This window comes from Pempheris klunzingeri, chromosome 18, assembly GCF_042242105.1.
Source record: "Pempheris klunzingeri isolate RE-2024b chromosome 18, fPemKlu1.hap1, whole genome shotgun sequence".
NCBI lineage: Eukaryota > Metazoa > Chordata > Actinopteri > Acropomatiformes > Pempheridae > Pempheris > Pempheris klunzingeri.
This window is the reverse complement of record NC_092029.1, coordinates 18,932,964-18,954,049: the sequence shown is the minus strand read 5'-3', so window position 1 is coordinate 18,954,049 and position 21,086 is coordinate 18,932,964. Positions and strand designations below refer to the sequence as shown.

The window sequence follows — 21,086 nt, the reverse complement described above, 5'->3', positions numbered from 1 at the left end:
TAATTTGTGCAGTTATATTAGAGATTCAGTCTACACTGAGATGTCAGATGTCTGATCCTTAAGGGTCGCGGGGGGGCTGGTCGCCAGTCAATCACAGACCATTCAACCATTCAGGTCAAATTGGATGACCAGCTGTAAATGTAATTTACTTTACATACCATTTAATTCACAGCCATGCATCTTATCTTTTGAAGTTTGCCATATATTTTGTAAGCAAGGACTCTCTTTGTAGTAACCACAGCTGTTGCATGAGTTCGGTGGAGGAAAAAGTACAACGTTCTTATCAGAAATGTGGTGGAGTTGCTTAAAATGGAAATAAAGTACAAGTATCTCAAAGTTTTACTTGCTGGTTCAATTCTATGACTTTCCGTTTTTTTTTATATTTTAACTCCAAAGTGTGAACAGGAAGCAAACCTTTCCAGTAAGCTAAGATTAAAGAGAAATTGCAGAAACAACTTCACACATACCTCTCAACTGGCGCTCCAGGGATGCCGCTACCAGCTGACGGCACTAGAACGGCGTTGCGTTCTTCTGTTAGTGTCAAACGACACTCCAGCAGCTGGGACTCCCTTTCTACATCGTCCTCCGACTTATCTACGTGCACATAAACGTGTCAGCAAACGCAAACATAAAGATGAGCGCACCTCAAAAAGCACAATACACTGGTGCACCTTCCTCTATACTGATATTATCAAACAGAATACTATTATCATTCATTATTTTGATTCTTTTTTATCTGACATTATCAGAAAAATTATCTTGTAAATGTTGTGATACTGATTTTTAACCATATCCCTTCCCTAGCCTTAGTCCACACTGTACACAGTACAGTGTGACTACCCATTAGTACTAGCAACCTGCATAAAACTGTGAAAACCTCACAACCAAGCGTCACAGCCAGTGTCACTTTGAAGACATCAGGTACTAAAGTCAGTCAGCTAAATCCTAATCACTTAGTAATTACTTAAGTGCTTCCCTTTCATCGCATGGCTCTACTCCTGGAAGTGCTGAGGAGGAATATGCTTCATAGAGGCTTTATATTGATGGTGAAAGAACTGTACATCACTGCCACTTGGTTATGACAAACGAATGAAGAAAAGCTGTACTTGTGCTGTAAAATTATACGCTGGGAAATACATTCTAATAAACAGAATATTAGAACGGAGAGAAGTTACAGTTGGCCTTTCAAAGCTGAATTACACTGAGCAGTGGGAGGAAATTACACGTTACAGCACTATAAAAAGTGCAGACTGACAAGAAAATAGATAACTGGAAGCATCGCTGCTATCAATCATTTCTGTGTCTGTGTCAGAGCTGTGTTCACAAACTCCTGGCGTCTGTACCTGGTTTGCAAACTATCTTCTGTAGCTGCTGGTCCAGATACTCCTGTCTCTGAGTGAGGATGCTGAGCCACTGTTCCCTCATCCTCTCCAGGTCTACCTCCTACACAAACACAGTCAGAGATATTTCCCTGTTCACATAAAAGAAACACAAAGTGTAAGCACTTGCCATTTTGCCTTGGTTATATTGATCATCTACTTACTTGGTAGCTGTCCATCTCTTCATCTCCATCCTGAAATTTAAAGTGAGAGAGAAATGTTTAATGAGTCAAGCAGTTTCTAATAATGGCCTAAGTAGGCCTAAATCTCTTGTGCAACACATTTTTAACTAATCAGCAGCTGATTAGATTTGTTCCTCACCCATTGTGGTTCGCTGCCTTTGGAGGGATGCATCTGTCGGACCTTGACATCCCCGATGGACACAGAGAGGATGGAGGAGGCGATGAGGGGCATGGTGCCTGAGTCTGGTACTGAGCGCACTTCCACCTGGACCCGACGAGACTGACCCTGGAGACAGAGATTTACACGACAAGATGGTGATATTTACTTCTTTGACGTTATTCACCACTGATGTGGCAATAGACGGACATGAAAAAGCAACAAGTAGGTTCATCACTTGATACTGACTTGAACGCAGACACAAAATGAATCTGGAAAATGTCCGAATAAAATACAAATGATCTCAATTTCATTCATCGGTACACATCAGATCATATTCGTGTGAATAAACCGGAACTAGTTTTCAAATCTACAGACACACAACCATCCACAATACCTGTCGCAGCTGGAAGATTCCTCCTGTGCGCACATCTTTAGCAGGAAGAACCTCTACAGCTGTGAACTCTCCCGCCTCATTCAGCTCCATCAGCTGCACCCACAACTCCAGCCGACGGGTCACCTCACTCCACCTAGGTACAGCATTAACACATCACATCCAAGCTTCACATTATATTAGCAAATACCTTTACATGTTGTGACACGTAGCATGTTTTGTAGAGATTGATGTTTTGTTTTTTTTTAAACTGCTTTTTAAAAAAGGGATAACTGGCATTTTTACACCTTGGTCATAATTTTAAATATTTTTGGTTCAAAGTGACTGGTAGGTGCAAAAAGTTTTAGAATTGGACAAGTAGATCATCTCAGTCTGCACCAGCTGCAAATGAGCTACAATGGCCATGATGTCCATCCATCTAGGCAACCACGCCAGTCAAAGTACATCCATTTCAAGTGCTTGTTTTTGCTACTGACAGGCTTATGGACCGAATCTCTACTGGGATAGACCTGTAAAATTCCTTTTGTTTAACCAGAAGCAGCCAGATCTCTTCAAATCCACCATACTCTATTGACAAAATTCTACCTTGCAGAACACGGGAGTTGCTGGTCTACAGCGGCCTAAATCAATTTTGTTTGTGTGTGTTATTGTGCAACTTGTGTGTTTTAAAGTGTTTGTTCCAAAATGATGTGTTAAAGCACCAAAGTCACAGCATCTAGACAAGTAACTCCCGTGCAAGGTAAATGTTTTTGTCAATGATTTTTGATGACTGCGTGGATGTGTGCCTTTGCATCTTTGCACCTTTCTCTGAGGGATCGGGTTTTGGCTTGAATCACTCCGAGGTCCCACAGCGCCAAGTTCCTGCGATGATTGGCCTGCTTGTGGCCATACACTTCAATGGCCACCGCCCCCTCCGCCAAAAACTCCACAAAGTCCTCCGACACTGGCACTGACAATTCCTAAAAGGTTATTAAAACGAGGCAGGACAATAGTATCATTGATGTTTTTGTTAACATTTATTTGCAGTTATGACAAAGGAATAAACAAGTGTTGTGTGTATGTGGAACATGTGGAAATTCCACTGGGCGTGTTACCTTGGTGCTGTCAAAGACCACATTGGAGTGAGGATCTTTGGAGTCAGAAGACGAGGTGGATGGTGCCACCTCCGGAGGGATAAACACGGGCTCCTCCTGCCCCCAGAAGTGGTACTGACAGAAGACAAAGTTGGACAAGTGGCGAGGCAGACCGTTGGCCTGGAGGATTTTCACCTGAGGACAGAGGATATGAGGAAAATGAACGATGATTTGTCATTCTGGTTTCTTTTGGTTTAAATCTCAGGCTCGAACCAGACGTTCAACCGTAAAGGAGATTTTGTGTGTTTAAGTGCCTAAGAAGGTGGCTTTAATCTTAAACCTAAAGTCAAGCAATAAATCTTTACGCACGGGGAAAAATGCTTTGGGTCAATATGTAAGAATTCAAAGCAAAGACCCCCTGACTTTGTCTGTTGCAAGAAATGAAATAAAAACAGACAGGATGTAAAGCCGACCCAGAGTTAATTAAACCTGTCGCATTTCACAGTACAGTGAGCTGGAGAAACTCACAATAGGGGGAAGACGCAACAACCTGAGTGCCTGCCAGATCCATTATTAATCTGGAGCTATTTTTCCCCACTGGCAATACTGAACTTACACTCCCTCATACTGAGCAGCTACTGCATGTAGATCTGGACTTCAGTGAGAGGAAGCGCAAGGTTCAGATTATCAAGTGGGGTTTTTCCTGAATAGCTTCCCTGGATTTGGCGGATTTATAAATAAAACAACATGATAATTAATTGAGCTACATTTGCATGTTCTCACCACACAGTCCAGCTTGCGCTCCTGTGGGTCTCCATCTGTGCTGTTTTGCTGAGTGTCAGACTGCCGTGGACCCTCCTCCTCAGAGCCCTCCGTACCACGCCACACCTCCACATGCAGCCGGCCTGCCACCTGAAAGAAATTTCCTGGTGAAGTTGTGCGTTTCTCGTTAATTTCTTCACTTCATCTTATTATTATTATCCATGAGACCATACCGATGTCATTGCCACAGTGCAGGCCTCATAATCAAAGTAATTACAAAATATGTGATTACAAACTAAGGTTCCTCGATCATGTCACTAAATTAGTGATTGCTACTGACCTGATTTGTTAATGTGATGAATCAGACAAAATGTATTAGCCAACTATAGACCTATATCCAACCTTCCCTTCATCTCTAAGATCCTGGAGAAAGCAGCAGCCAATCAGCTGTGTGATTTTCTAAATTCCAATAGTCTATTTGAGGATTTTCAGTCAGCGAACCACCACAGAGACTGTGAACACTGGTGAAGGTTACAAATGACCTCCTTATGGCATCAGACAGAGGACTTTTCTCTGTACTTGTCCTGTTAGATCTGCTTTTCATACGATTGACTATCACATCCTATTACAGAGACTGGAACACTTAATTCAGTCCTATTTCTCAGATTGATTTCAGTTTGTACGTTCCCACTTAAGTAAGACATGGTTCAGTGCTTGGGACCAGTTTTATTTACCTTATATAAGCCTATATATTCCTCTAATATTATTAGATATTAATATTATCAGGAAACATTCCATTCATTTCCACTGTTACGCAGATGATACCCAATTAACACCCAATCAATAAAGCCAGATGAATCCGATCAGTTGATTGGACCGTACTACTCCACTAGAGCACTCCGCTCCCAGATAGCAGGCCTACTGGTGGTTCCTAAAGTCCTCAGAAGTAGTGTGGGAGGTAGAGCTTTTAAGTGCCAGGCTCCTCTCCTGTGAGTCTTCTTCCAGTTTGGCTTCGGGGGGGTGGACCACCTCTGAGCATGGTTAGAGGTTTCCTCCCAGTAAAGGGGAGTTTTTCCTTGCCACTGCCTGATGCTGCTCATGTATCCTTGAATCCTTAATTTAGAATTCTTTCATCGTTGAGTCTCTTTCTTAATTAAAGAGTTTGGTTTAGACCTGCTCTTTATGGAGAATCTTGATTTGTTTTGAACTGGCGTTATATAAATAAAGATCGATTGAAAATCTAATCTTTTTAAATAATACCATATACCATCACTTTTACTTTCAAACAACATAGCATGCTACAAATTACAGAGCTTATAACATTTTCATCTCAATTCTCCACGAGTGTATCAGCTGAGTTCAATCCAAGTTCATCCATTGGTCCCAGTGGGCTCTTACCTCTCCCTTCTGGTTGATGATGGGCACTGCATATTGCAGCTTGACGTCATAGAACAGGCAGGCCAAGAATACGTTGGCCACACCGATCAGACTGTGGTTCTCCTGTTCGTCAAAGAATGGGTCGGCACGTTTGAAATAGGACCGCATCACCTGGGTTAAAGAGAAAGAGAACAACAATGGGGTGAGACTGATGAACAAATGACTTGTTTGGCTTCAGGATCTTCCTGCCAGACTCCTGCCAGATGTCAACTGACAGCTGAACAAATGTAGATGTTTTACAGATTATAAAGTAATTAATCGGATATCTGCCTGTGTACAAAACAGGCTCTTAGCTCTATTCACGCACAGGGTTGTCTTCATCAAAGTCCTTCCACTCCTGGTAAAGCTCCCTCATGTCCACGAGTCTATTCTCCATCTTTTCCAGAGCCCAGATCTGCTTCCCTTTGCCTTTGCGACGAACCTGGATGGCCGGCTCGCTCAGCACTGCATCACGCTGTAACGAAAGGAAGAGAGAAAAGTGCCTTTAATGCATGATGACCTGAAAATCCAAACAGAACTCCAACAGTGTATAATGTACACATATATATCGAAACCATACTCAGCATTGCATCCTACCTAGGAACCTGTTTAGAGGTACAGCAGTGGCTGCAAAAAGGTTTGTAATTTGAGCACTGGTTCCTGTTTTGTTGATGAAGTTCAGGTTTCTGTAAGTAGCTGCTTTTCTCTCACACGTATACACACACACACACCCTACCTTCCTGTTGGCATCCAGGTTGGCAGCAGGTATCTGCAGAGTGACCAGGTACTCTGTCCTCTTGTTAAGCTCCTCAGCTATGAAGCCAGCCTCCTGTGCTAGCAGGTTGGCCCGGACTATCTGCTCCTTGAGGCGTCGCAGGCTGCGGGTCATCATTGCTTCTCTGAACCGGACAAACACACACATCTAAAGTTTTACAAAAGCATCTGTGAAGTCCATTTCTCCTTCATAGTAAAGTAGTAAGTAAAGAGTAAAAATGTCACAGTGTTGTATCTCACCTATCCTCGCTCCAGCGCCGCATGCGTTTGTGGGAGCTGGGTGATGTTACAGCAGCAGTGGCACTGGACAGGAGGCCTGTTGGATCCAAGAAATGGGAGGGTTTCTCAGGAGTAAGCCGCCGGCGAAGCTGCTGCAGCTCCTGTTCATACATCTGCCTCTGCCGCTCCAGGGCGCAGCGCTTCTCCTCCTCGTGCTGCCTCTCCAGGGTCTGTAACACCGACTGCAAGGGGTCTGAGGAGGAGCCGTCGGAGGACGGATAGAGAGAGGAAGACCAGGGAAGAGAGGAGTGAGCAATGAGTTTTAGCATTATTGTGCTGAACATGGTAGCATGCTGTTAGCATTTAGCTTAAACTACAGCTGCGTACAGGCTCACAGAGCTGCTAGCATGGCTGAAGACTCTTAGTCTAGTTCAAAATTAAAGCACAGAAGAAAACAACAAGCTTGTGGCGGCGTGGCATTGACCGGGTAGGGAACGCATTGTAAGTTTTGGTTTCCTAGAATTTGTTGGCAGAAGTTATTCTTAAAATAGCTGTTCTGCTTTTTCACAAATTATTTGAGTTCTTTTGCTGTCCAAAACCATTTTTAGTGACAGATTGACATGATGTAGGTGGGTGGGGAGGTCAGAAAAACATGAGGTGGCAACTCACATGTCAGGTATTCTTAGATCATGCAAACTGAATGCAAATTAAAACATTTACAGTATTTATCCTATCTGGTAGTTGGGAGAGTGTAAAATGGCACAACGGACTAGTTTAAACTTAAATTGTCTTTATAATGTCCAAAGTAGTACAACATGTCTCTATGGGTGCGCATTTTCATGGCTTTTATGATCTTATCACATTATAACTACCGCACAGTTAACCGTGTAAAAAAGCTGAATAATGCTCTGTCGCTATGATTACCACAGTTTCCAATCCAAAAACATGGTCTGAGAAAGCTCCTTAGCTAAAACACATCAGTGTATATTCCACTTTATCATTTTAAAAATCCATTGACATGCAGGTTAGGATAATTGGTGACTCTAAAATGCCTGTAGGTGTGAGTGTGAATGGTTGTCTGTCTATGTGTCGGTCCTGTGATTGGCTGGCGACCAGTCCAGGGTGTACCCCGACGACCCTTAAGGATAAGCGGTATAGACAATGGATGGACACAAAAAACCCAACTTGAATATTGATGGAGCGCACCGTGATCATTACTGTTTGACATTTCAGTCTGACTCACCGTTGCAGCCCATGCCTTTCATCATGACTTCAGCCTGGGCAAACTCGTAGCCGAAGCTCAGCTCGCTTGACACGTCGCTGGACGCGTCACAGTCCACCTCCAGCCGGTCGGTGCTCAAACATGCCTTCATAGCAGCACAGCCCTCCTCGTCCTCACCTCCTGCGTGGACCATATGTCTCGGCAGGTTGATCCTGTATGTGTTGCGTGAGCAGGAGGTAGTTGTGTGTGAATGTGGGTGAAAGAAAGAGGAAGTGTTATGTGGCCCAATGAAGAGCTCATCGTCATATGTAATTAAATGCCACCAAAGTTACAACACTCTGTATGTGAAACACACCTAAAGAAGTGGTTGTTTCCCCACAGGATTCGGTCACCGTGATGAAGCTGGACTGGACTGGTGACTGCGGCACCGTTCACACATGTTCTATAGTTGGCAAAAAGATTTATACAACATCAGACAGCATCTGAGATGAGAAGATGGTACAGTAGTCACTCTACATACTGGAAATATAAACCAATACAGCAGAAAAACAGGTCCTTTGAGAGTGTCAAGTTTCAGATATATAATTGCAAATTCTACTACTAAACATAATATACACTACTCACAAAAAGTTAGGGATATTCTACTTTCAGGTGAAATTTATGGAAAATGTAAAAAGTGAATGCTACAGTGATATTATATCATGAAAGTAGGGCATTTAAGTAGAAGCATGCAATGGTAATTTTATTCATTATAAACAATTTATTGAAAGAAAATCTAACAACAGTGGTAGGTATACCACAACAAACATGTTCAGTGTCTCAATAAATTGGGATGTGGCCAAAGGACGTCCACTCCTCTCCTTTCTGTGACTCTTCCAGTCACTCTGTATCTCTGTTGCAACCTAATGATGACACTCTAAGCTCAGTGGCCACTTCCGTCTAGGGACTTCCTGTTTGAAGCCTCCAGTGTCGAGGTGCTGCTGATCAATTGTTAGGTGTTGTCTTGGTCTCATGATGTCAGAATGTGAACAGCAGGATGAGGAGGACTGTTTAAATACCAATTCTAACTGAAGCAGGAAATGTATTGGTGGATTCAAGGATCAAACCTGTTGTGAATGTTGCTGTTAAGCTTCTTGTTAGAGAACAGCAACTTGTGCAAAAAGTACTGAGACACTGAACAGTTGGACATGTGCATTCAAAGGTTTAGAGAAGGTCACATTAAGTTCACCTGGAAAGGTTAGAATGCATTTTAGGTTCATCCTGAAATTTCACCTGAAAGCCGAATATCCCTAACTTTTAGTGAGTAGTGTATAATGTATATCTTTACAGATTTTTAGGGTGCTGGTTTGGTTGTATGCTTTTCCCTAGATATTCCTATAACGTGTCCTGTTTTTATACTTCCAAACTTTTCCAAAAGTTTTTAATATCTGTTAAGAAATACGAGAAGGCAGAATCAGTGGGGAACAGAGAGGTCTTTTGTGAAGTTGCAGCAATCAGTCAATCAAACATGGCCTGATTTAGTATGAGTGCATACCGGGCATTGCGGTGAGGACTGAGCACTACGCCGTTGTTCTCAGTGACGTCAATGATGCAGTGCTCAGCTTGAATGGCCATACCGCACAGCTGGATGTCCTGAGACTTGGCTGAGCCCACACGCGTGTGCTCCTGGACGTGGAACGGAACAATGGTCACAAAATGCACTTTTGTAGAACATGTGTATATGCAAGCAGTAAGCAGCACCAGACTGGACTGGATGAGTGTGTGCCCAGCACCTTCAGGTAGTAGACCAGCAGCTCGTTGAGGGCAGGATCAGCGTTGAGGTTGACCAGGAAACACTTGTCATCCACCACTCGAATTCCAGAGGACTGCAGGGATATGCCCAGACTTTCCAGCTGCCTCTGACGCTCCTACAGGAAACATATTGCATATTTAATGCATACATGTATTAGTTGATTATTCTATTCTTTAGCTGCTCGGTGAAAGAAATACAAGGGTAAAAAGAGAATACTGTGACAATAATCTACATTCTGAATAAAAGTAGGAGAATGACTTGAGCTAAACTTATTTAAATTAAATCACACTGAATGAACAGAAAAAAATTAATTTGCACTGGTTAATAATCTCAGTTTGATTAAATGAGTCTGTTCCACTTTTTATGGGTTGGCAAAACAAGAATAAGACAAACTTCTTAACTTGATCTCTACTGGGTGTAGAGAGTGCATATATGTGTGTCTGTGTGTGTAGGTGCATGCATGTGTATGTGTGTTACCTGTGCAATAGCCTCAGTCTTCCTGAGTTTATCCTCCCAGGTGACTGTCATTTCTTGGATCAGTTTCTCAGACTCTTCCAGCCGCTCCTTCAGCTCGGGGGCCTTCATAGACTGACAGTGACAGAAGCTGCATTACACTCCAGACTTGACACGTTACTGTGTTATTCACAATATCTAGTACTTGTACAGGCTAAACCAGGCTAAAATAATCTGAACCTCAGCCTCTGTGAGCTGCTCCCTCAGTTTCTCCACTTCCTCTCGGAGCTCCCGGATGATCCTTGCGTTGGGGTCTTCGTTGACCACAGCGTGGTTGACAATGCTCTTGGCCCTGTCAGCGTAACGCAGGGTGGACAGCGTTTCGTCATAGTTGTCTGCAGATGGGCTGATGGTGGCGACCATGGCCGTGCGGCTGTTCCCTCCTAGGCTGTCCTGCAGGTAAAAACACAGACACTCAGTCATGTCAGACTGCACTGTGCAAAATAAGGAAAATCTCCTACTTTGGTATAGAGGACAAATAAGGATGAATAAGTAATGAGTAAATAAATAAGGACTAAAGAGGACGAATAAAGCTACTTCTAAATGTGGAAAAGCATGCTGTGCTTAAGGGAGAACAGAGTTTCAGCAGATTTAGACAGCTGCACAATGCTATAAGGAGCCAAATTAAAGACTAATTTAAAAACCAGAAATTAAAGACTCAAAGCTGGCATAAGGAGCCTTTTTTCAACTGAGCATACCTAATGAAAATTATCAGCAAAGCCTTAAAACTTGCATATTGTGTTGTTGTAATAGAGTGGGCGCGCAAGTGTTTGCCAGGGTTCGATATTTTCTTCTCCGTACCTTGAGCAGCCAGGTGAGCACGGAGTCTCTGTAGGGAACAAACTTGTTCTTGTTCTTCCCAGCTCCCTGGTCAGCCAAAGCTGAGATAACTAAACCCAGAGTGCTGAGAGACCTGGAGTGAGGGACACAGAGAGGGTAGGGTTGGGAGAATCACGTAAACAGAGGGGACATTTTTATAGCAAACAATGCAACAGAGAAGAACAAAAAAAAGAACACAAATCCACAAGGCAATCTTGGCCTGAAACCCTGATAAATATGTGAAGTACTCTTTATGTTGTAAAAGTAGTATGATAGGGAAATAGCCTCCTCTCAAGCCACTGAGACGAGCAGGAAACAAAAGTGAGTGGAGACAGAAAACAAAACACAATCCAAGCCAGCAATCCCCTTTAAGGAACACTGCTTGGTAACTTGATTTAGTTCCTGGAAGTAAAAACTGGATCACAGAGGGTAAAAAGGTATTAAGTGTTGTGCAATATATTTATTTTCTGTTGACTCACTTATTGATGTTGCTGCCTTCTTTCAGCCGTTCCCCTGCTGCTCCAGTCTTTGCTGCCCGCTCGCTGCCAGCCAGATCCACCAGACTCAGCTTGCTCACTTTCTCTCCCCTCGTCTGCAGCGGAGACCCAACATTACATAGAAATATACAAGACATTAAACTGCCTCATCAGAAAATCATCAATTATTTTGTCCATGTATCAGGCAAAAAAAAAAATCACACATCGCATAACGTTATTTGTTTTTAGGGTCACATTTGTGAGAGTTTGCTGCTTTTTTCAATTTTATGTCAGAGTAAATGTAATGTTTTTGGGGTCTGGATTGTAGTTTGGCCAAAAAAGCAACTGGCCTTGTCCACTGGGCTCTGGAAACAGGTGAGGGGCATTTATCACCACCTTTTGCCATTTAAATCAGCTGATCGGTAAAAAATAATCAAGAGCATCATACAGTATCATACAGGTATGTTGAAATAGAGGGTGTCAACAGACAGCTAAAATAAAAAGGATTAGGATCCTGCTAGCTGTCAATAGTTGATGCTGAGTGAGTGTGTGTGTGTGTGAGAGTGCGTTTTACCCCAGACTGGAGGTCCATGAGAGTGTGTGTGAGGATGATGTTGAACACGGCATGGGATCTGCTGCTCTCCTCATTCATATTTGTGGCCGCCACCGTGCGAGATTTATTTCCCTCTGACATCAGAGACTCGACGTCCTGTAGATGTAGAAACGCCACAAACAAACAAGTCTGGTCTCTACCCATACTTTATGAAATTCTTTGTTTCCCTGGGCAACAACGGAGCAGAAATTAGACACGGTTCATAAAGCAGTTCACAAGCACCTTGTAGTTGGCCACGGCCAGGCGAGACAGGCCGTCAACATAAGGCCCCAAAACCTTGTGCTCTCTCACTCTCAGCGCTTGTCGATTTCTACACAAGGAAGAGAGATTATTAAGCATGCATCTTTCAGCCCTATTGTGTCTAACCCAAATGCAAAAAGGAGAGATTCCATTGGACAGCTGTGTTTCTCCATTCTCAAAATATACAAAACAATATCCAGTCTTAAAATCAAGAACTAGAGTTGTTGCACTGTACCAGACTGAAATATGAGGGCTGTATGACAGCAAAAGTAGCTACAAAGCATAGCCAAAGTCAACCAAAGCAAACAGTTCCTCACCCTTTGGGGTCGAGCAGGTCTCGGACCTTTTCGTTGTAAATCTCCATGTAGGAGACCTCCACAGTGAAGTTCTCTCCCTCCCGGGCCTCCTGGACAGTCCTGCTGAACAGGGAGCTGCAGAGGCGAGGGATCAGACCAGGCTGCTCTGCTGTGCCCATCATGGTATACGACTTCCCAGAGCCTGCAGACAAACAACTATAGTTTATATATCCAAAAGTCAAGCAGAAAAAGAATCGGAGGAAGGGGAAATAAGGAGTAGATAGAAAGATAGAAGACAGAAGTAGAAATAGAGTTATTCAGTAAGTACACACGCAGTACAATGAATAAAGCTTCATTAGCTGCTCACATAAGTCCCACGTAACATAAAGAACAATCAAGTATGACACGCATTAAAAAATGACAAAGGAATTGTCTCTTTATGTAGATGCTTCTCTGTCGAGATTTCAGTGATTTGAATGTGGAAGCGAGTGAACAATAAAAAGGCTAAATCATAGAGTGAATTAACACAGATCTGAAGAGTACTGCTAATGATTCAGAAAAAAAGCTGAAGGCAAGACTATAAATAAACAGATGTACCACGACACCTAAAGCTTTCAGACAAATTCAATACGGATAAATTAACACTCCAGAATAAGAGATTCAGATGAGTTAGTGAGATACGAGATACCCTCAAATAAAAAGCAAATTAAACAGCTTGTTGTATTTGTGAAGTGAAAGGCTGGTTTGTAACGGAGCACAGTGAAGTCAGAAACGATATCAAAATACACAACTTTCTGGATATATACTGTAGATACAGGTGTTGTCAAAGACAGACATCTTCGTTTATGAATGTGTAAATAAAGTGAACAAAAACACCCAGAAAACGTTTCAATATAATGTCGTAAAATCATGTTTCTAAAACGGTTTTAACAAGAACTCGATGTAATAATAATCAAATGATTTACCTCAATGGCAGAGAGAGCTTTTATTTGGCTCAAATTTCAAATTTTCTCTGTTCTCAAAACATCTCCATTTACCTTTTGCCATGATTCCATCAGCACAACAGTAAATGTTAGGTGTTCCACTTAGCTTTCTCCTCTTAACGTTGTTAAGCCAACAAAACTCAACACTTCCTCCAAAAGTCTGGTTTAATGTGATAAAACACCAGAAAGTGCTGCGTTTAGTTGACATTGATCACGATTGAGTACAGCAAAGAAGAAAAAAACTGGAAGTAGGGTATGAAAATAGATTTTTCCCCAGAGCAGAGGGTGGTGAGCACAACATGACTGCAGTGTGTGTCCTGATTGGTGCTGTCGAAATGGACATCATACTGAATTTACAATGTGAACTGTTGTTATTATATGCCAGCTTTTCTATCAGAGGTTATGGTATAATATTAGAATGTTCTTTAAAAGGTAGGAACTACCGGCTAGGCATGTTTTCGTGTCATTTATATTGCAGGTCTGTTGTATTAAAATCCATTAGGTTTAGCTAGGTGTGTCTAACAACTGGTCACCAAGTACAGTTTCATTACTGAGAATGTTCAGTCTTATCGTGAAAACATTTAAATGAGTTCTACAGCTTACAATATAAAAGGGCTTAGAAGAACTGTAATCAGAAATTACAGAGAAGTGTGACAGCACCTTCAATGAACTTAATATCCTGTGCTTATGACAATAGCACGGTGGTACTATTTCACATTACCTTGGGCCCATAATTCTGATGTTTGCAGGTTTTAATGTTACCTGTTTGTCCATAAGCAAAGATGCAGGCATTGTAACCCATGAAGGCATTGTCCAGCAAACTCTCCCCAAGGCACTGGAACACTACATCCTGGCCTGCACACACAGTCAAAAACACACTTTAACATCTCAAAGCACAAACTGCAACACAAACTGTGCTTTCAAGATAACTTTACAAGCAAAGCACAGTGGGGAGGAAGCTACAGAGAAGAATATTTAAGGGAAACATGACTTTTTTCTCTCTTTTTCTACACAAGACTCACAGCCCAGAGTAGACATGGTGGGCACTTTGTTCATTTTCAATACATCTGACTCAGGCTGCTGAGCTATTAATACCCCTCACATTGTTAAGAAGCCCCCTGGCAACGGTTTTGTTCTACCCCGTTTCATTATACAGATCCAAAGAACCAATCTAGAGGTAAACAGTGTGTAATTCTTCAGCCCATCCACCCGACTCCCTTTCTTAGACTCCATAAATAGTTGAGAATATCAGGAAACAGGAGGTAAGTTTAAGACATGTGTGAAACAGTGAAATTACTTGCAAGCTAAAAACAGAAGGCACCGAATTAAGTCGAGTACAAAACACAACGTGCACCAACCTTCAAACTTGTCTTTTTGAGATTCGTCCATTGACCAGAAGCAGTAGTCATAGGCAAAAACCTGAGGAGAACACGCAAGGTACGAGAGGGTGGGTTGATATTCAAAAACAACTAACGCATTGATACTAGGCAGACACAGCATTCGACATCAAAATGGTTTTAAAAGAGCATTGTGTGATCTTGATATGATATGGTTTCATTCGGCGCTCACCTTTGGCTGATTCCTGTGGGCAACAGAGGGAAGAAACGGAAGTATCTGTCAGCAATTGGTTTTAAAATAAACGTGAGCATGTAGACTAGTATTCATCACAACATTATCAGCACTAGAATTGCATTCATCTAGTGTTTTGGTCCAGGTATATGATGAAAACTGAAAGTCAGCTTAGCCCTGATTTGGCAAAACTCTCAACTTCACTTTCATACTGTGACACACATCCACGCCTATAAGCTGCCCTGGTAGTAGCTGTTAAAGCTTGACTACTTTATTTTTCCCCACCAGCATCTTCCCACCCAAAGTCTTGGAACATCCGACCTTTCAGGTACAAGACTGCTTCTCTAACCTGGAGGCCAGTGGTGGCCAACCTTGTCATCACAAGCTAGTTTTAGTTCTGGTTCTTGGATGAGAAGAAAAAAAAAACAAACACACATTTCTCTAATACAAATGTATTATAATGCCTGTTTTGTGTAGTCATGTCTATTTTGTGCTTACTTTTGAAATATTTACTAGCTTTAGTCATCATTGTGTAATTAACTAAATAAAGCAAACAGAGGAGACCGGCTGTATTTACCGGTTACTGGCCCCTAAGCTAGATGAACTGTATGCAGAGCTCAGTTAAAAGGAGGGATGTCCTAATCATGTTTGGCCCTCCTGATCTCAATCAAAGTCGTGTCAATAGTAAGTATCCACCCATACAGAGTCCAATCTGATATTTATTTGTATTCAAATTTTTGTTACTTCATTTACTTGACAAAAACTAAGTGCTCTGTAGCAGTTCAGAAAAGTACAGCAAACTTCCTTTGACCTGAAAAGTCAGGCGGTGTGAGAAGGGAGAGTTTCAAGGACATAAAGTCAAAGGTGCTTTCACTGTAACAAAGCTTAAAAATCAAGGTGAATAATCCTCTTTGGCTCACAGGGAATGAAGCGGGGATTGTGTCCTTCGGGGCCACACGCAGACACAGGCTGAGCATAAATCACTGCAGTCTTACCAGAACATCTTAAAATACAGTGACTAGGTTTTAGGTTCATCCCAGCACAGACAACAACAGTATCCCATGCATCAGTCAGCAAACACATCACCACATTCCAGCGAGGAAATGTCAAGAGAAGAGACTTAATCCTCAATCGTGCATCAAATTTGAAGAACCGCTCATGTATTCTATTCTTTACAGTGTAAACCAGCACTAATCACACTGTGGTGTTTAAAGCAGCTGTAATCAATCAACTTGTGTGTGGAAAGGCATCCTAACCTCACAGTTTGGGATATTAGTGTAGTATGCAGCCACACCTAGCAGCAAAAGAAACCTCACTGTTTGCTCCCTGCCCAACGCCCTACAGCACTACAACAGACACAGTTAGCAACTAGCCAAGTTAGCTTGTGATCATATTGAAGCATTTAGGAGCTAAAGAGCTTTAGATTATGGTGGAGAGTGACTGTTTGACAGGTGGCCAGAAACACTGGATGAGTAATCAAGCAACTATTTGTTAACAAGTTTGCCTTAAAGAGATGATATGTCAGCTTTACTGCTTGTTTCTGCTGCCCCCAGCTGGAGAAAATCAGTTAAGGCAGCTTTGTGTCTGCATTTAGCCGTTTCCTGCCCTCCTTTCCGCTCATGACAAATTCTGCAAGCTGTGCTTGACCAGATTTCTCACAGTGGCTGTCGAGTATTCAGGGAGATGCTAGTTGAGTCTAGAGCAGTCCTCACACTATCGGTTGAGCAACACTACTATGTAGTGTTAGAGCGCTGCCCGAAAGAGATGAGCAGAAAGACAGCTAGAATAAAGACAAAACTGCATCACAGAAGGATTAAGGATAACAAATTGAGTCAGCATTTGCTGTGTATCCCACAAATAGATACTTATTTTATGGTGGTTGCCTACTGAGGGTGGGAGGGCTACAAAATGCATTCTATGTTAAAACCACCATTAATGCACCATTCTGGCACAATTCAAACAATCTGGATTTTCAAATGCATTTCCATATAGCCATTTAAAAAGGAAGAAATAATAAACACAAAAACACTCAACTGTTTGGCAAATCTATCTGAGTTTACCATCAAACATATGAGAAACACATGTCGTTATATTTGTCAGAAGGCATCCAGTCTCCAGGGAAGACCCTTCTGAAGTGTGGCACCACACTTAACTTAAAAACACACAGTCTTCACTAAGGCAGAAATATCTATTTGGGGTCTAAACGCTGCAAATGTAGTCATGGCCACACACATGGGAGGCCTATAATGAAACAAGGCCTCCCTGTGTGGAACTTGGCTGGCCCATGAAAGAGCAATATTAAGTCCTGTCGTCTCCTGGGCTTGCAAGGACATTCCTGAGATAACTGTCACAGCCTTGCAGCTCCAAGGAGTCACTAAAGGAGAGGGGAGGAGGAAGGTAGGTCAATCAGCAGGTCTATAGCCAACAACATACAGGTCTGCACACACACATTTGAGCAGTCTGATAAGGCACAGTGCGTCCCGGTGAATGGTCACACAGAGATTCTGCGCATAGGAGTTCTTAAAGCTAATATAAAAACAAGCAACACATTTGTGATGGCATAAACAGATAGAAAACTCTTCAAAGTGGGCTTCTTATCAAAGCCAAGTCCAGATAAGAGAGGCACTCAATTCCGGTTTCATTTTCTTAACATTATTTTGCAGGGGCTGATAAATATTCCAGCAACAGTTCGAAGTCTGTTTACAGCATGTGCAGTAAAATGGGATCCACGGCATCATGGTTTTACAGGCTTCTCACTATTGGGTCTGCTTGCATAACTTGAGTGGTGCCCACCGCTTAATTAATCTCCACCATCTTGAGGGTCTGACAGCCCCTGCTGTATTCCTGGTTGCAGCTACCAGTGGTGCCATAACATATTAAGACCCCCTGAGGCTCATGCAGCAGTTGAGTTAAACCTGTATGGTAGCGAGCTGACTAAGCACAAACCTTGTGGCTGATTGGCTGATCATTCACTCCTCCAACAAACAAAAGCTTTTCTACAACACAGATCGTGCTCATAATAGAATAAAGTCTGCTCCGAATCTAACCGAATCCTTTCAGTGAAAACTTGCTTACTGGCTGCTCAAAATCAGTCTCCCACTTTTGCTTCTGTGTGACCCCTGTGCTGCTCAGAGCTCGTGGAAGTGCTCCTCTGTATTGCACTGAGCCTGTAAAACCTGTTCGCACTGAGTCCTAAAGCAGCATACCACGGCTGAAGCGTGTCAGGACAGAAGAGATGCACAGACACATATTCAAAAAAAAAAAATGCATAAAATAACTGGGAAGCACGAGACAGAGGCACATACTGTCATGTCTGGAGGGGATTGCCCTGAGGCCTATTTTCTGATCAATGTAACATGAGAAATGGCCAAATCTCCGGGGAGCATCTACCTACGCTGCTTTGACTAACAGCCAGGCTGACTGTGGACAGTAGGACTGGACTGCTTTGTCAACAGCAAGCGAAAACATAACATATGCCCACTGGCACATTTTCAATTTAACACGATCAATGCACTTTTTCCCCCTTATTTCAATATGTAGCAGTGATGCGAGTTCTAATATCAGAATATTTAACTACTCCACACTGACTGGATGTATAAAGTGCAATTTATGTTCTCAGTCCTGAATCTGGATCTTGACACTGTTATCTCCTTTGTTCTTTTTCCCTCAGCTCATGACTTGACTACCTGAGCATGGCTGAGCTGGAACAGGCACACCCTTTGTAAAGACAGGAATGATGCAGGAAGGACACAGAGGGAGGGGAAGAATTGGAGTGGAGTAACAGAAGAAGGATGGGTGTGGTGGGTTAGGGTTAGGGTTAAATCTTCCAGGAGTCTTCTAGGGAGTTGGGTGCTAACCAGACGGGCTGGTTTGAGTCTTTAAGGACTCTTCTGTCAGTAATCCTGCTGGAACTACACGTGTGGAGCTCTTATATTGTAATTACTGTATGTGTACACACTCCATAGAGGGCTCATAGGGCTCATTCCCAGGTAGTGGCACCTCCTTGTCTACTGAAATCCTAAATCTAGTTTTTAGTGTCAAGTCAAACAAGTTGAATCTGAAGTCATCAGATACATGACCCTTGGTCTGTCTTGACTACAAGTCATGTGCGTCAAGCCTGAACCTCTGCCATAATCACCTAAAAAAGTTTCATGAATAAGAGACAAACCTAAATAAATAATGTGACCTCAGAGGAGACAGTCCCAGACCAAACACAGATTATCATCTGCTACAGCGGAAGAAGACTCCGCCTTCCAAAGTCGAATGGTTCTGCATTCAACTAGTATTAACATGGTAAACTCTTGTGTGGAACTCTTTGCAGCTTACCGCGGATCCCCTTTGTTTAGGCTGGTGATGGCTGGATGGAGAACCGTCTGGTTCCCCTTCATCTCCACCACACATTTTGTCTTTAGGTCTTTTTCTAGATTGAAAGAAGAATCAGTGAGTTGACGGATGTGTTTTAACGATACCATGAAAAGATGTCCTGTGAACGAAAAAGGTTTTTTTTGCAAAAGGGCTCCCTCGTCATCACAAGGCACCGTTTAAATATCTTACAGAGCGTGTATGCACTCGTCATCCTAACTTTCATCGGTAGTCACTGACATAACTCATCACAGAATAACAGGTGGCATAACGCTGTGTGTGCGCCAGCTCCTTGTGATCGTGACACAAACAGCCCAACATGGAGAGGCAGGAAATAGTTTTATTAATGGTGCCAGTCATCCAGGACTCGCCTACGCAAACATTACAACCCAGTTCAGTGCTCCCTGAGCACGCAGGGACGGAAAAGCAGGGTTACAGCTTCTTTTCCTCATTCCTGCCTACACGAGCAGTCAGAGATGGATCTGGAACTTCCTGTCACGGCAGGAATTAGGACATGTGTGCTGTAAGATTTTTCACTGTTACACTTTGTTACGTCTTTATGGATCTTTAATAAACCCATAACACATGCGTTTGCTGCGTGTATTTAAAATCAAAGTGTATACAAGCATGATTGCATTTACACTTTATTTTGAAAGGGATAACTGTGGTCCTGCTCAGCTGTTGTCAGACACATAAAGTCACCCTACATGCATTATAGTCCCTTCTCTGTTGGCTTGGAATGCCACACTCATGTTTCCAAACTTTCCCAAAGAGGAGCAAATAGCCTAACTGGGAAAAAAAAACCATGTCAGTAAAACACAGGAATGAAGCCTCCATTGTTCAACTTGCAGAACTACAAATGAACCCTGGCTGCTGCAGCGTTGATAAGTCCCTTTGGAGCAGGGCAGGGTTGCTGAAAATGCCTTTGTTTGAGCCCGTGAAAAACAAACTAACGAGGAGCATCGTGGTCCAGCTCATACCTGCTACGACCGAGTGACTGTCACAAGATTTGCGCGACATTGTACTCACCCCTCCTGTTCATTGGTCGCACACGAACAGCGACCTTTACATTAGAGTCACTCAGGCTGTTGTCATCCATGCTGCCACCTGACCTGTGGCAAACGAATGAATGAACACGAATAACATCAGTTACTATTATTCTGCTGCGTGCACTTAAACCTGAAGCTTACGTACGTTACAACTCCGTGTTATAGCATTAAAAAAAAAAAAAACACCTGAACGCAACATCTCGTTCTTCCACCTCCCAAGTCTATAAATAAACCCTGACTCCTGTTTGTTAGAACAATATTCACATTCACAGCCGACTAAAAGCAGCTTGTAAAAACTTCCCTTTGGACTGAACAGACTGAAATGCAAACTAGTTATTAAGAGCAGCGAACAAACCGTGTGAAACAGTGCGCAGTTTATTTCCCAGTTCGACACCAACAGGCACCTTGAAGGTCTCACGGCAGCTAGCCCCGGGACGCTAACGAGAGCTGGATAACAGCAGACATAAAGCGAGGGGTCAAACACTGTTTTCATAAATGTGACTGACCCCCCCCCCCCCCCACTACAGTGCGCCGTGGGAGCCCGCTGTTTCTGTCTGGGACGTTTTAGAGACACTTACGGCAGTACAGAGTTCATTCCCTCGGCTCCTCCACCTGTTGCATTTCCTGAAACTTCCCGCAGGGATCAGTCAAGCCATGTCGACTCTCGGATAAGGAGATTTGCTGTGAGGTTTAGTGAGGTTCCCTGGTTCTGTTGCTGCGCTCTGCCCCGCACACACTTGCACACTCGGGTTTGAGAGGGAATTCAGCGCCTCAGCGTGGATCCACATACATTACA

General features: G+C 42.8%; 1 protein-coding gene across 1 annotated transcript in view; it reads right to left on the bottom strand.

The window, feature by feature from the left end:
• Positions 1–21,019, bottom strand: part of LOC139217576 (kinesin-like protein KIF13B) — a 32,151-nt gene extending 11,132 nt beyond the window's left edge. Inside the window, exons 1-30 of the mRNA XM_070848925.1 lie at positions 20,869–21,019; positions 20,646–20,737; positions 20,271–20,353; positions 19,206–19,299; positions 14,880–14,892; positions 14,669–14,729; positions 14,073–14,165; positions 12,349–12,529; positions 12,014–12,101; positions 11,753–11,887; positions 11,182–11,294; positions 10,685–10,796; positions 10,064–10,276; positions 9,848–9,958; positions 9,351–9,485; positions 9,113–9,243; positions 7,934–8,020; positions 7,600–7,790; positions 6,378–6,609; positions 6,100–6,262; positions 5,692–5,838; positions 5,346–5,495; positions 3,969–4,097; positions 3,207–3,380; positions 2,914–3,071; positions 2,116–2,248; positions 1,701–1,847; positions 1,544–1,573; positions 1,344–1,443; positions 468–594 (exon numbers count right to left, since the gene is read on the bottom strand). Of these exons, the coding sequence (XP_070705026.1) occupies positions 468–594; positions 1,344–1,443; positions 1,544–1,573; positions 1,701–1,847; positions 2,116–2,248; positions 2,914–3,071; positions 3,207–3,380; positions 3,969–4,097; positions 5,346–5,495; positions 5,692–5,838; positions 6,100–6,262; positions 6,378–6,609; positions 7,600–7,790; positions 7,934–8,020; positions 9,113–9,243; positions 9,351–9,485; positions 9,848–9,958; positions 10,064–10,276; positions 10,685–10,796; positions 11,182–11,294; positions 11,753–11,887; positions 12,014–12,101; positions 12,349–12,529; positions 14,073–14,165; positions 14,669–14,729; positions 14,880–14,892; positions 19,206–19,299; positions 20,271–20,340 (3,518 nt within the window). The 5' untranslated portion in view covers positions 20,341–20,353; positions 20,646–20,737; positions 20,869–21,019. The remainder of the gene's footprint in view (positions 1–467; positions 595–1,343; positions 1,444–1,543; positions 1,574–1,700; positions 1,848–2,115; positions 2,249–2,913; positions 3,072–3,206; positions 3,381–3,968; positions 4,098–5,345; positions 5,496–5,691; positions 5,839–6,099; positions 6,263–6,377; positions 6,610–7,599; positions 7,791–7,933; positions 8,021–9,112; positions 9,244–9,350; positions 9,486–9,847; positions 9,959–10,063; positions 10,277–10,684; positions 10,797–11,181; positions 11,295–11,752; positions 11,888–12,013; positions 12,102–12,348; positions 12,530–14,072; positions 14,166–14,668; positions 14,730–14,879; positions 14,893–19,205; positions 19,300–20,270; positions 20,354–20,645; positions 20,738–20,868) is intronic.
• Between the last annotated feature and the right edge of the window lie 67 nt (positions 21,020–21,086).